The sequence below is a fragment of the Habropoda laboriosa genome, unplaced genomic scaffold (genome assembly GCF_001263275.1).
Source record: "Habropoda laboriosa isolate 0110345459 unplaced genomic scaffold, ASM126327v1 scaffold65, whole genome shotgun sequence".
Classification (NCBI taxonomy): domain Eukaryota; kingdom Metazoa; phylum Arthropoda; class Insecta; order Hymenoptera; family Apidae; genus Habropoda; species Habropoda laboriosa.
Genome location: NW_017100254.1, coordinates 3,703,718 through 3,717,637, shown reverse-complemented (window position 1 = coordinate 3,717,637; position 13,920 = coordinate 3,703,718). Strand labels below are relative to the sequence as shown.

The window sequence follows — 13,920 nt, the reverse complement described above, 5'->3', positions numbered from 1 at the left end:
AAATGCTTTACGTTTTGTTTTTCACTCTGTGGTTGAACTTCTTTAGGTAGACATTGGTACAAACGTTGTATATTATAAGAAAGAAAAAAAAAGGGTCAGTGGAAGGATGTTTAGAGAGAAATGTTTCTGCGATATAACTATAGCGACGCGTCTTTCAAAGTATTTGCAGCGTAGACGCTAATTGTTACTTGTAGAAATATTTGTTTGACCTTTAACCAATATTATTTATCTATTAATTTATTAATAGGCGTAAGTTAATCTTTAATAGTCAATATAATTACAAATAAATCACACAAACACACGCAATACATAAATGCGAATAGGAATGTTTAAAACAGTAGGTGCATCTTGTCATTATATAGGTAGATACTTTAGAATAAAAAGTAAAATGGCCTTTAGACTTAGCATTTCTGAAATTGAGAGTAACTACACAGAAATTAACGTAACATATTTTATCTGTAATAATTACATGTTCATAAATTGGGATCATATACAGGGTAAGACACATGAAGCGTGACAACTCAATTTATTCGAAAGTATAGCTGATGGGTCGAAGAATGTCATTGGACAAAATTGATGTGTTTTAAGAGTTTTCTGTCGTATTTAGGCGAATTCAATTGTAGACACTTTAAGTCATAGCTGAAGAAAAGTTGTATCGTTAATAGGATATTCCCCAAATGATATTAACTTTGTCTGGTAACATTTTTTCACATCATCGATACTTTCGAAAATATTCAGTTATCATACTTTACCTGCCTCAGTCTGTATATAAAAAAAAAATATAGTTATAGTTCTCCTGTTGTGTTAAAACGGAGTAACTGCACGTATTGTCTCAGAAAACAGTATAAAGTGACTGGTGTAAGTGTTAACACGCTTATGGACTACAAAAAATGTGTTTTATCGATATATTTCTGATGTCTCACATTGAAACAAGGATATGTATCGTTAGTTACAGTATTTGTCGCGGTAAATTTACCGAAACCGTTACTAGTTTTTTTAGTATTAATCCGAAAGAATTCTAGAAACTATAAGAACACTTCGTTAGTTTATCTTCCGGTAATATTAGCTAATTTAGGATAAGACTAGGTTTTCTAGCCGTTTTCCACGGCTATAACTCTAGCTGCACCAAATTGTTTGCAAATGTACCGATGTGTCAGTAACATACGAGTAAAATACGTATCATCGTTTATTGTTCACTAATACGCAAAGTAAACTAAGTGCACTTCATTTGCTTAGTTATGCACCTTTTTTTCATTATATTTCACCAATGGTATTAGTATGATTTATCATAGTTACTATCATTACTATTACTACAGCCACTGCTATTATTATTTCATTATTATTATTATTAATATTATTATTGCTATTAGTCTCGTTATACTTTATATCATTTTTTTTTGTAAATAATCATATCTTTCCAGAAAGAAAGATTGAAAATATTGATGAAAAGAAATGACAGAGGGACATAAAGGTTCACTCATTTATAATACCAAAGTTTATCATAGTAAAATCTACTTCGCTTAGTTTTCTACATTCCTTTTGATATATTTTCTCCTAAAATCTGCATATAATATTGCATATACTTTCCTCGAGCAAACGTTTTTTCTACAAGTACAATTTTCTTCTGAATTTCAATAGAACTTTGTATGCCTTTACAAATACTTTGCAAATGTATTACGATTACCACTGCCTATATACAATGTCATTTTGGAATGTATCGAATTTTTCTATTTTACACGAAACTTCTGATTTGCTATTCACCCGTTATGACAGAATCTTTTCAGTTATATACTTATACTGTTTTGATATCATAGAACCGTGATTTGCGAATTTGACCCACAACAGAATCATGGTTTGTGAATTAAAATTTATCATACGAAAAATTCTAACTTCAAAAAGAACCACAATTCAAAATCAATTTATCATATGTAAATCTATAAATTACTTCAAATAACGATTTCTGTAACACTGGCTGAGATCTCTGGGTAAATAATGCTTCCAAAAAGATATACAGGAATTAAGAACCGTTGTAAACATTTTCCAGTAATACTATTTTTAACTGTCATAAAAATGAATACACTCGGTATATTTTATACGGTTTACGATCAATGTATTTTTAAGAAGTTGTTTTAGACTGAGCGTACAATAAGACACCCGAACACACAGTTTCGTGGAATTTATAAAACGAGATGCTTGAAACATCGTAACTACCGAAAAATACTGTGTACTACGATTATTTTCATTTTTGAAATATTATTTTACGAATGCACAAACTAAATAATTTGAAACATACAAACACACACATACGATAGAAAATCTGATGTTTACGGAACATGAGAACATTTTTAAAAACTTTCTTTCCTTACCATAATAAGATGCAGGTATCTATTAGAACTTTCTATTGCTGCAAATTAAATTTCATATTTATGAAAAGCTCGAAATTAAGCGAGATTAATTTTGTATATGTATATAACGTTAATTGCGTTTAACTAATAGGTCTTTTGATAAGAGCGTCTCTTTGTCTAAAATTTAGAAAAAAAGACTAAGTTTACCATTCTCTAGTGTGATTTCTATGCTGGCCTTGCAAATCAAAGAAAGATTATCTATATTACAAAGAGATATGTGTTATTATATTGTGTGTGTGTGAGAGAGAGAGGGGAGAGAGAGAGAGAGAGAGAGAGAAAGAGAGAGTATAAAAAAATTTTATAATACAATATATTACAAATGCAATATATTGTATTTAATATCAATCGCCCAAATCTATCTAACAGAACTGTGAATACTATTATTCTCCGACACTATAACACGAAAGTATATATTTCTTATGACTGGTGTAAGTATTCGCATTCTATTTTTTTCTTTTCTATGCACGACTGTCAACTTGAAAATCAATGATAATGATGTTCGCCAATAAATGAAATGATTTAAGCTAATTACTTGTAATTATTATTGCATAGCAAATCGTTTTTCACAAAAAACAAATACATATTACGCATTTATTAATCTTGTTATATTTACGAAAATTCTTTACATTAACGATGATTTTTAATATAAATTATAAAGACGAGATACAGGATAAACTTAACACCTAATGTATTTTTATGTCTAACATTCTAAAATACCGATCGTGTAAAAAATCAGAGGATTCGTTATGCCCTCTACGACATAAAGCGGTAAGTTTCCAACCACCAAAGACAGATGTAACAGATTCTCCTTTGTTAAATCCGCGTGTAAAGATATTTTCACACAAATTATGAATTATGAACACACAAATAGAATGTATCATCCACTAATGAAGAATTATGTTTTCATATTTTTTATTACAGTATAATGAGAATTCTTTAAATTTTTCGCTTTCAATAACATTTGTTTATCGTAATTGTTGTTTACAATTATTGGAAGCTTTAAATAAAATTGTTGCATGCTTTAATTTAATAAAATAGCTTAATATATTAATTTTACATTGAATTAACCATTGCATTCATTAGATTAGTCAGAAATTGTTTATAACTTTTCTTAAAAATTAGAAAAATTAATGTTCTTTTTGTATGAATTACAGATGGACCTTCCAGGACACCAGAGAGATCAAAGAAAGGACTTCAACATCAGGAAACATCAAGAAATGCAATAATTTATAAAAAGAATCAATTATTTGTTGTAATATAACTGTGCAAAATGTATTTTACAAAAGGTTACAATATACCAGAATTGTTTTACAGCATTTTACAATCTATTCATTTGTTCCTTACACACCACATCAATTTCCTTTTGCGAAACATTCACCCTTTAATTAATATTTCATTATTAAATTAAATAAACTAAGTTTGTTCTGGACAAGAAGCTATAAATTTTTCCTCCTCCACTGTCTGGTGCTTTTTACCATGCTGTTGCGAGTTCAAAAATTCTGTACGCACAATAAAATATATTAAATAATCAATTATTGAATAAAATTATCAAAAAATTGCAAAGACAGAACACCAAAATATTTGAAAGTGAAAAGAAAGTCAGAATGTCGAAGAGGAAGCAGCTCTTGCGATGTTCTCTTCTCGAGCGATACTGAAGCATTAACTGTACATATTCGTAACCTCAACTTTGTATACCCGCTAAGAGTGATAACTTTCTATTTCGTCGATATATTATAATTGGAAAAGCAAATTCCTTAAGTTAAGACTGTACACATAAAAAGAAAATGCATGTTTCGTTTGTAAACTACGTTAAAATTATTGTTTTTATCATATCTGTATGTAATTCGGTTTGCATTTGGCAATGAGTTAAGACAAGAAAATCGATAGAAAGAAACAAGGATAGCATTAAAGAAACGAGTTAGACAAGGAAAGGAATAGGGGTAAACAAGGATAGCACTATAGAAACGTGTTAGACAAGGAAAGAAACAGTGGTAAGCAAGGATAGCATCATAGATACGAGATAGACAAGGAAAGAAACAGTGGTAGACAAGGATAGCACTAAAGAAACCAGTTAGACAAGGAAAGGAATAGTGGTAGACAAGGATAGCACTATAGAAACCAGTTAGACAAGGAAAGGAACTAAATAATCAATTATTGAATAAAATTATCAAAAAATTGCAAAGACAGAACACCAAAATATTTGAAAGTGAAAAGAAAGTCAGAATGTCGAAGAGGAAGCAGCTCTTGCGATGTTCTCTTCTCGAGCGATACTGAAGCATTAACTGTACATATTCGTAACCTCAACTTTGTATACCCGCTAAGAGTGATAACTTTCTATTTCGTCGATATATTATAATTGGAAAAGCAAATTCCTTAAGTTAAGACTGTACACATAAAAAGAAAATGCATGTTTCGTTTGTAAACTACGTTAAAATTATTGTTTTTATCATATCTGTATGTAATTCGGTTTGCATTTGGCAATGAGTTAAGACAAGAAAATCGATAGAAAGAAACAAGGATAGCATTAAAGAAACGAGTTAGACAAGGAAAGGAATAGGGGTAAACAAGGATAGCACTATAGAAACGTGTTAGACAAGGAAAGAAACAGTGGTAAGCAAGGATAGCATCATAGATACGAGATAGACAAGGAAAGAAACAGTGGTAGAAAGGATAGCACTAACGAAACGAGTTAGACAAGGAAAGGAATAGTGGTAGACAAGGATAGCACTATAGAAACCAGTTAGACAAGGAAAGGAATAGTGGTAGACAAGGATAGCACTATAGAAACAGGTTAGACAAGGAAAGGAATAGTGGTAGACAAGGATAGCACTATAGAAACAGGTTAGACAAGGAAAGGAATAGTGGTAGACAAGGATAGCACTATAGAAACAGGTTAGACAAGGAAAGGAATAGTGGTAGACAAGCCCTGGCGAGACTAACGCCATCTCGCGTTTGGTGCTCTGATCTACGATTTTTTAATAGGATAACAGGATATAAACAGAGGTATCAGACAAGGATAGCACTAGTGTGCGACAAGGATAGAGAGAGAACGTTTCTTATTGGCTGGCGGGTCGCTGAGTTCCACCATCCAGACGCTACATCAAGTCGGCCGGTGAAAAATCAGTAATAACTCGGTAATTACGATGATTATGTGAACTTTCAGAATTGAAGAATGAAGTGTGGACCTTCAGCAACTTTCACATATACTTTTCAGTGCTCCAGACCCTCTCAATAATTAGTTATTAACGATTTTAGTACGCGATGTCGGGAACGATACCGCATACGTTTATGGTTTTTCAATAATTTCATTGCTTTCTACTAAATTCTCGTGCAAATAACTAGATGCGTCTGAAAGTCAACTCCTTTGGCTACATTCTTTCATAATTTTTATTAACATATTCGGTTTAGCTTAGGAGTTATTAAACATTATATGAGAGCGTCTCCTATTCATCGTACTCGTGTATAGTGAACTGCTATAAACAATTGTTAATATCTAATGAACCACACCACTAACGGTTATCAAACTAATTGCAGAATATAGATAAAGGTTCACTCTAAATTCTACATCCTTTAAAGTGCATAATTAATCACGCATTTCTATGGAAATAACGAAAATGTGTTACACTTGAATGCGACGCGTGTATCACCTTTACGGTTTTTCACTAATTTCATTGCTTTCTACTAAATTCTCGTGCAAATAACTATATGCGTCTGAAAGACAACTCCTTTGGCTACATTCTTTTATAATATTTATTAACATATTTGGTTTAGTTTAGGAGTTATTAGACATTATATGGGAGCGTCTCCTATTCGTCGTACTCGTGTATAGTGAAGTGATATAAACAATTGCTAATATCTATTAAACCACACCACTTACGGTTATCAAATTAATTAAAGAATATAGATAAAAGTCCATTATACATTCTACATCCTTTAAAGTGCATAATTAATCACGCATTTCTATGGAAATAACGAAAATGTGTTACACTTGAATGCGACGCGTGTATCACCTTTACGGTTTTTCACTAATTTCATTGCTTTCTACTAAATTCTCGTGCAAATAACTATATGCGTCTGAAAGACAACTCCTTTAGCTACATTCTTTTATAATTTTTATTAACATGTTTGTTTCAGTTTAGGAGTTATTAGACATTATATGGGAGCGTCTCCTATTCGTCGTACTCGTGTATAGTGAAGTGATATAAACAATCGCTAATATCTAATGAACCACACCACTTAGGGCTTCCAAACTTATTGCAGAATATAGGTAAAGGTTCATTCTAAATTCTACATTCTATAAAGTGCATAATTAATCACGCATTTCTATGGAAATAACGAAAATGTGATACACTTAAATGCGACGCGTGTATCACCTTTGCGGTTTTTCACTAATTTCATTGCTTTCTACTAAATTCTCGTGTGAATAACTATATGCGTCTGAAAGACAACTCCTTTGGCTACATTCTTTTATAATATTTATTAACATATTTGGTTTAATTTAGGAGTTATTAGACATTATATGGGAGCGTCTCCTATTCGTCGTACTCGTGTATAGTGAAGTGATATAAACAATTGCTAATATCAATTAAACCACACCACTTACGGTAACCAAACTTATTGCAGAATATAGATAAAGATTCATTCTAAATTCTACATTCTTTAAAGTGCATAATTAATCACGCATTTCTATGGAAATAACGAAAATGTGTTACACTTGAATGCGACGCGTGTATCACCTTTACGGTTTTTCACTAATTTCATTGCTTTCTACTAAATTCTCGTGCAAATAACTATATGCGTCTGAAAGACAACTCCTTTGGCTACATTCTTTTATAATATTTATTAACATATTTGGTTTAATTTAGGAGTTATTAGACATTATATGGGAGCGTCTCCTATTCGTCGTACTCGTGTATAGTGAAGTGATATAAACAATTGCTAATATCAATTAAACCACACCACTTACGGTAACCAAACTTATTGCAGAATATAGATAAAGATTCATTCTAAATTCTACATTCTTTAAAGTGCATAATTAATCACGCATTTCTATGGAAATAACGAAAATGTGTTACACTTGAATGCGACGCGTGTATCACCTTTACGGTTTTTCACTAATTTCATTGCTTTCTACTAAATTCTCGTGCAAATAACTATATGCGTCTGAAAGACAACTCCTTTGGCTACATTCTTTTATAATATTTATTAACATATTTGGTTTAATTTAGGAGTTATTAGACATTATATGGGAGCGTCTCCTATTCGTCGTACTCGTGTATAGTGAAGTGATATAAACAATTGCTAATATCAATTAAACCACACCACTTACGGTAACCAAACTTATTGCAGAATATAGATAAAGATTCATTCTAAATTCTACATTCTTTAAAGTGCATAATTAATCACGCATTTCTATGGAAATAACGAAAATGTGTTACACTTGAATGCGACGCGTGTATCACCTTTACGGTTTTTCACTAATTTCATTGCTTTCTACTAAATTCTCGTGCAAATAACTATATGCGTCTGAAAGACAACTCCTTTGGCTACATTCTTTTATAATATTTATTAACATATTTGGTTTAATTTAGGAGTTATTAGACATTATATGGGAGCGTCTCCTATTCGTCGTACTCGTGTATAGTGAAGTGATATAAACAATTGCTAATATCAATTAAACCACACCACTTACGGTAACCAAACTTATTGCAGAATATAGATAAAGATTCATTCTAAATTCTACATTCTTTAAAGTGCATAATTAATCACGCATTTCTATGGAAATAACGAAAATGTGTTACACTTGAATGCGACGCGTGTATCACCTTTACGGTTTTTCACTAATTTCATTGCTTTCTACTAAATTCTCGTGCAAATAACTATATGCGTCTGAAAGACAACTCCTTTGGCTACATTCTTTTATAATATTTATTAACATATTTGGTTTAATTTAGGAGTTATTAGACATTATATGGGAGCGTCTCCTATTCGTCGTACTCGTGTATAGTGAAGTGATATAAACAATTGCTAATATCAATTAAACCACACCACTTACGGTAACCAAACTTATTGCAGAATATAGATAAAGATTCATTCTAAATTCTACATTCTTTAAAGTGCATAATTAATCACGCATTTCTATGGAAATAACGAAAATGTGTTACACTTGAATGCGACGCGTGTATCACCTTTACGGTTTTTCACTAATTTCATTGCTTTCTACTAAATTCTCGTGCAAATAACTATATGCGTCTGAAAGACAACTCCTTTGGCTACATTCTTTTATAATATTTATTAACATATTTGGTTTAATTTAGGAGTTATTAGACATTATATGGGAGCGTCTCCTATTCGTCGTACTCGTGTATAGTGAAGTGATATAAACAATTGCTAATATCAATTAAACCACACCACTTACGGTAACCAAACTTATTGCAGAATATAGATAAAGATTCATTCTAAATTCTACATTCTTTAAAGTGCATAATTAATCACGCATTTCTATGGAAATAACGAAAATGTGTTACACTTGAATGCGACGCGTGTATCACCTTTACGGTTTTTCACTAATTTCATTGCTTTCTACTAAATTCTCGTGCAAATAACTATATGCGTCTGAAAGACAACTCCTTTGGCTACATTCTTTTATAATATTTATTAACATATTTGGTTTAATTTAGGAGTTATTAGACATTATATGGGAGCGTCTCCTATTCGTCGTACTCGTGTATAGTGAAGTGATATAAACAATTGCTAATATCAATTAAACCACACCACTTACGGTAACCAAACTTATTGCAGAATATAGATAAAGATTCATTCTAAATTCTACATTCTTTAAAGTGCATAATTAATCACGCATTTCTATGGAAATAACGAAAATGTGTTACACTTGAATGCGACGCGTGTATCACCTTTACGGTTTTTCACTAATTTCATTGCTTTCTACTAAATTCTCGTGCAAATAACTATATGCGTCTGAAAGACAACTCCTTTGGCTACATTCTTTTATAATATTTATTAACATATTTGGTTTAATTTAGGAGTTATTAGACATTATATGGGAGCGTCTCCTATTCGTCGTACTCGTGTATAGTGAAGTGATATAAACAATTGCTAATATCAATTAAACCACACCACTTACGGTAACCAAACTTATTGCAGAATATAGATAAAGATTCATTCTAAATTCTACATTCTTTAAAGTGCATAATTAATCACGCATTTCTATGGAAATAACGAAAATGTGTTACACTTGAATGCGACGCGTGTATCACCTTTACGGTTTTTCACTAATTTCATTGCTTTCTACTAAATTCTCGTGCAAATAACTATATGCGTCTGAAAGACAACTCCTTTGGCTACATTCTTTTATAATATTTATTAACATATTTGGTTTAATTTAGGAGTTATTAGACATTATATGGGAGCGTCTCCTATTCGTCGTACTCGTGTATAGTGAAGTGATATAAACAATTGCTAATATCAATTAAACCACACCACTTACGGTAACCAAACTTATTGCAGAATATAGATAAAGATTCATTCTAAATTCTACATTCTTTAAAGTGCATAATTAATCACGCATTTCTATGGAAATAACGAAAATGTGTTACACTTGAATGCGACGCGTGTATCACCTTTACGGTTTTTCACTAATTTCATTGCTTTCTACTAAATTCTCGTGCAAATAACTATATGCGTCTGAAAGACAACTCCTTTGGCTACATTCTTTTATAATATTTATTAACATATTTGGTTTAATTTAGGAGTTATTAGACATTATATGGGAGCGTCTCCTATTCGTCGTACTCGTGTATAGTGAAGTGATATAAACAATTGCTAATATCAATTAAACCACACCACTTACGGTAACCAAACTTATTGCAGAATATAGATAAAGATTCATTCTAAATTCTACATTCTTTAAAGTGCATAATTAATCACGCATTTCTATGGAAATAACGAAAATGTGTTACACTTGAATGCGACGCGTGTATCACCTTTACGGTTTTTCACTAATTTCATTGCTTTCTACTAAATTCTCGTGCAAATAACTATATGCGTCTGAAAGACAACTCCTTTGGCTACATTCTTTTATAATATTTATTAACATATTTGGTTTAATTTAGGAGTTATTAGACATTATATGGGAGCGTCTCCTATTCGTCGTACTCGTGTATAGTGAAGTGATATAAACAATTGCTAATATCAATTAAACCACACCACTTACGGTAACCAAACTTATTGCAGAATATAGATAAAGATTCATTCTAAATTCTACATTCTTTAAAGTGCATAATTAATCACGCATTTCTATGGAAATAACGAAAATGTGTTACACTTGAATGCGACGCGTGTATCACCTTTACGGTTTTTCACTAATTTCATTGCTTTCTACTAAATTCTCGTGCAAATAACTATATGCGTCTGAAAGACAACTCCTTTGGCTACATTCTTTTATAATATTTATTAACATATTTGGTTTAATTTAGGAGTTATTAGACATTATATGGGAGCGTCTCCTATTCGTCGTACTCGTGTATAGTGAAGTGATATAAACAATTGCTAATATCAATTAAACCACACCACTTACGGTAACCAAACTTATTGCAGAATATAGATAAAGATTCATTCTAAATTCTACATTCTTTAAAGTGCATAATTAATCACGCATTTCTATGGAAATAACGAAAATGTGTTACACTTGAATGCGACGCGTGTATCACCTTTACGGTTTTTCACTAATTTCATTGCTTTCTACTAAATTCTCGTGCAAATAACTATATGCGTCTGAAAGACAACTCCTTTGGCTACATTCTTTTATAATATTTATTAACATATTTGGTTTAATTTAGGAGTTATTAGACATTATATGGGAGCGTCTCCTATTCGTCGTACTCGTGTATAGTGAAGTGATATAAACAATTGCTAATATCAATTAAACCACACCACTTACGGTAACCAAACTTATTGCAGAATATAGATAAAGATTCATTCTAAATTCTACATTCTTTAAAGTGCATAATTAATCACGCATTTCTATGGAAATAACGAAAATGTGTTACACTTGAATGCGACGCGTGTATCACCTTTACGGTTTTTCACTAATTTCATTGCTTTCTACTAAATTCTCGTGCAAATAACTATATGCGTCTGAAAGACAACTCCTTTGGCTACATTCTTTTATAATATTTATTAACATATTTGGTTTAATTTAGGAGTTATTAGACATTATATGGGAGCGTCTCCTATTCGTCGTACTCGTGTATAGTGAAGTGATATAAACAATTGCTAATATCAATTAAACCACACCACTTACGGTAACCAAACTTATTGCAGAATATAGATAAAGATTCATTCTAAATTCTACATTCTTTAAAGTGCATAATTAATCACGCATTTCTATGGAAATAACGAAAATGTGTTACACTTGAATGCGACGCGTGTATCACCTTTACGGTTTTTCACTAATTTCATTGCTTTCTACTAAATTCTCGTGCAAATAACTATATGCGTCTGAAAGACAACTCCTTTGGCTACATTCTTTTATAATATTTATTAACATATTTGGTTTAATTTAGGAGTTATTAGACATTATATGGGAGCGTCTCCTATTCGTCGTACTCGTGTATAGTGAAGTGATATAAACAATTGCTAATATCAATTAAACCACACCACTTACGGTAACCAAACTTATTGCAGAATATAGATAAAGATTCATTCTAAATTCTACATTCTTTAAAGTGCATAATTAATCACGCATTTCTATGGAAATAACGAAAATGTGTTACACTTGAATGCGACGCGTGTATCACCTTTACGGTTTTTCACTAATTTCATTGCTTTCTACTAAATTCTCGTGCAAATAACTCTATAGATTAATAGTAAAGCAATGGAAGGCATTAACTCCAGTCACGAAGCGATGGCAACTTTGAATGACACGAACACGGATGTATTAACTATTACAACCCTGAAAGGAATACCGTTGCCTTCAGCGACTAGCTCCGAAACAATGACCATCGATGGCAGTTTTGGTACCGAGAAACAAAAAATGGTAAACAGCTGTTCTCAAACAGAGCAAGAAAGAATGATGTTGAAAATTCCATCGGATGATTACGAGAGGAGACACCTAGCCGCGAACTTTAGTGATAGAAGTGTTTACAAAGTTTCGAAATCGGTGAGTGGTGAGAAACCAAGTGGAATCAGCAACGCTTGGGACAATATACGCGAGAAGATTGATATAGTACGGGGACGTAAGCATAGCAAGGATCGAGAGGAAAAGAAGAAACGGCATCGTAACTCCAGTCCGAACACTTTCGAGCAAGAACAGGATGCGATAGCGGAACTTGATTCAGTGATCGAGAGCTACCATAAGAAAGCGAATAACGGAGTATTGAAACGAAGTAAGCGGCGCGGAACGGAAAAAGTTGAGAAAAATGGAGGTACGTGGCCGAAAGCCAGAGGTGGGCCTCTGATACAAAATGGTACTGGTACTATTTTACATCCACGTAAGACAAAAGAAAGGTTGCCCCTAAGTGTACTCCTTAACCAACCGCCAAAGTATGAAAGTTATAATTATAATCGTATCTCTAATCCTATCCCTTTAACCAATTTTTCCAATGTGAACAATCGGCATACAGTTTATAAGTCTGTAGAAAAACCATTACCAAATTTCCTTAAGACTGGACCGTTATTTAGTCAGAAATCCTTTACTCCAGTGGTGCAGTACAAAGATATCCCGATAGATAAGAAACCGGCAACCGAATTCGAGAACACGGAGAATAGACTCAGTTCCACGCTGACGCCGTCTGAAACTAGCATCGACTTTTCTGTGAAGTCGGCTAACACGGGAAAAGACGTAGAATATTTCTCGAAGAAGAGAGCGCAAAAGTATGGCCCTAACAACGAGAGCCAAGTAGACACGTTACAGCATAATAGAGCGCAATCTCAGCTTTATTCCGGGGCCGGATCATCAACCACGTCGACCAGTGGCCCGAGACAGCAGTTGACTGGTAATTTTTCATTTCCTCCCTATACGCATTCGCATCCGCATCCCCATCAACAAAATTCTTTACCTTCGAGATACCCTTCCCCGCCGTCTTTGCCGTCTGCACAGTCCGGGGAGTCGATAGGACTTCCTGATGCACGATCTTATTGTTTCGAACCTTCGTATAGCCCCGGCCCGCAAACAGGATTCGGGCATTTGCACACACCCTCTGTAGACTTGCATTATCACAAATCTCGCGCCCCACCAATTGGCACTACATACGACGTACCAGCATACACGCATGGCTACGAAGGTGGAACGTTCCCGAGGAAAAAGGAAAATCAACGTTTCCGAATACCGTCAAATCCTAGTGTTACGTCAAAAAGCAGCGTGGGTAAATTGTCCACCGGCAGCATAGAAAGAACCTCGGAAAGAGGTAGCCCGATGCCAACATTCCACGTGGAAGTACTTAGCCCTGGTACCGGTGGCGGAACCAGCTCCGGTGGAACTGTCAGAGGAAACAGC

General features: G+C 33.1%; 1 protein-coding gene across 1 annotated transcript in view; it reads left to right on the top strand.

Moving 5' to 3' along the window:
* The first annotated feature begins 2,375 nt into the window (after positions 1 to 2,375).
* LOC108572254 (disks large homolog 5-like) overlaps positions 2,376 to 13,920 on the top strand; it is a 14,397-nt gene continuing 2,852 nt past the window's right edge. The window contains exons 1-2 of the mRNA XM_017934454.1: positions 2,376 to 2,381; positions 12,286 to 13,920. Of these exons, the coding sequence (XP_017789943.1) occupies positions 2,376 to 2,381; positions 12,286 to 13,920 (1,641 nt within the window). The remainder of the gene's footprint in view (positions 2,382 to 12,285) is intronic.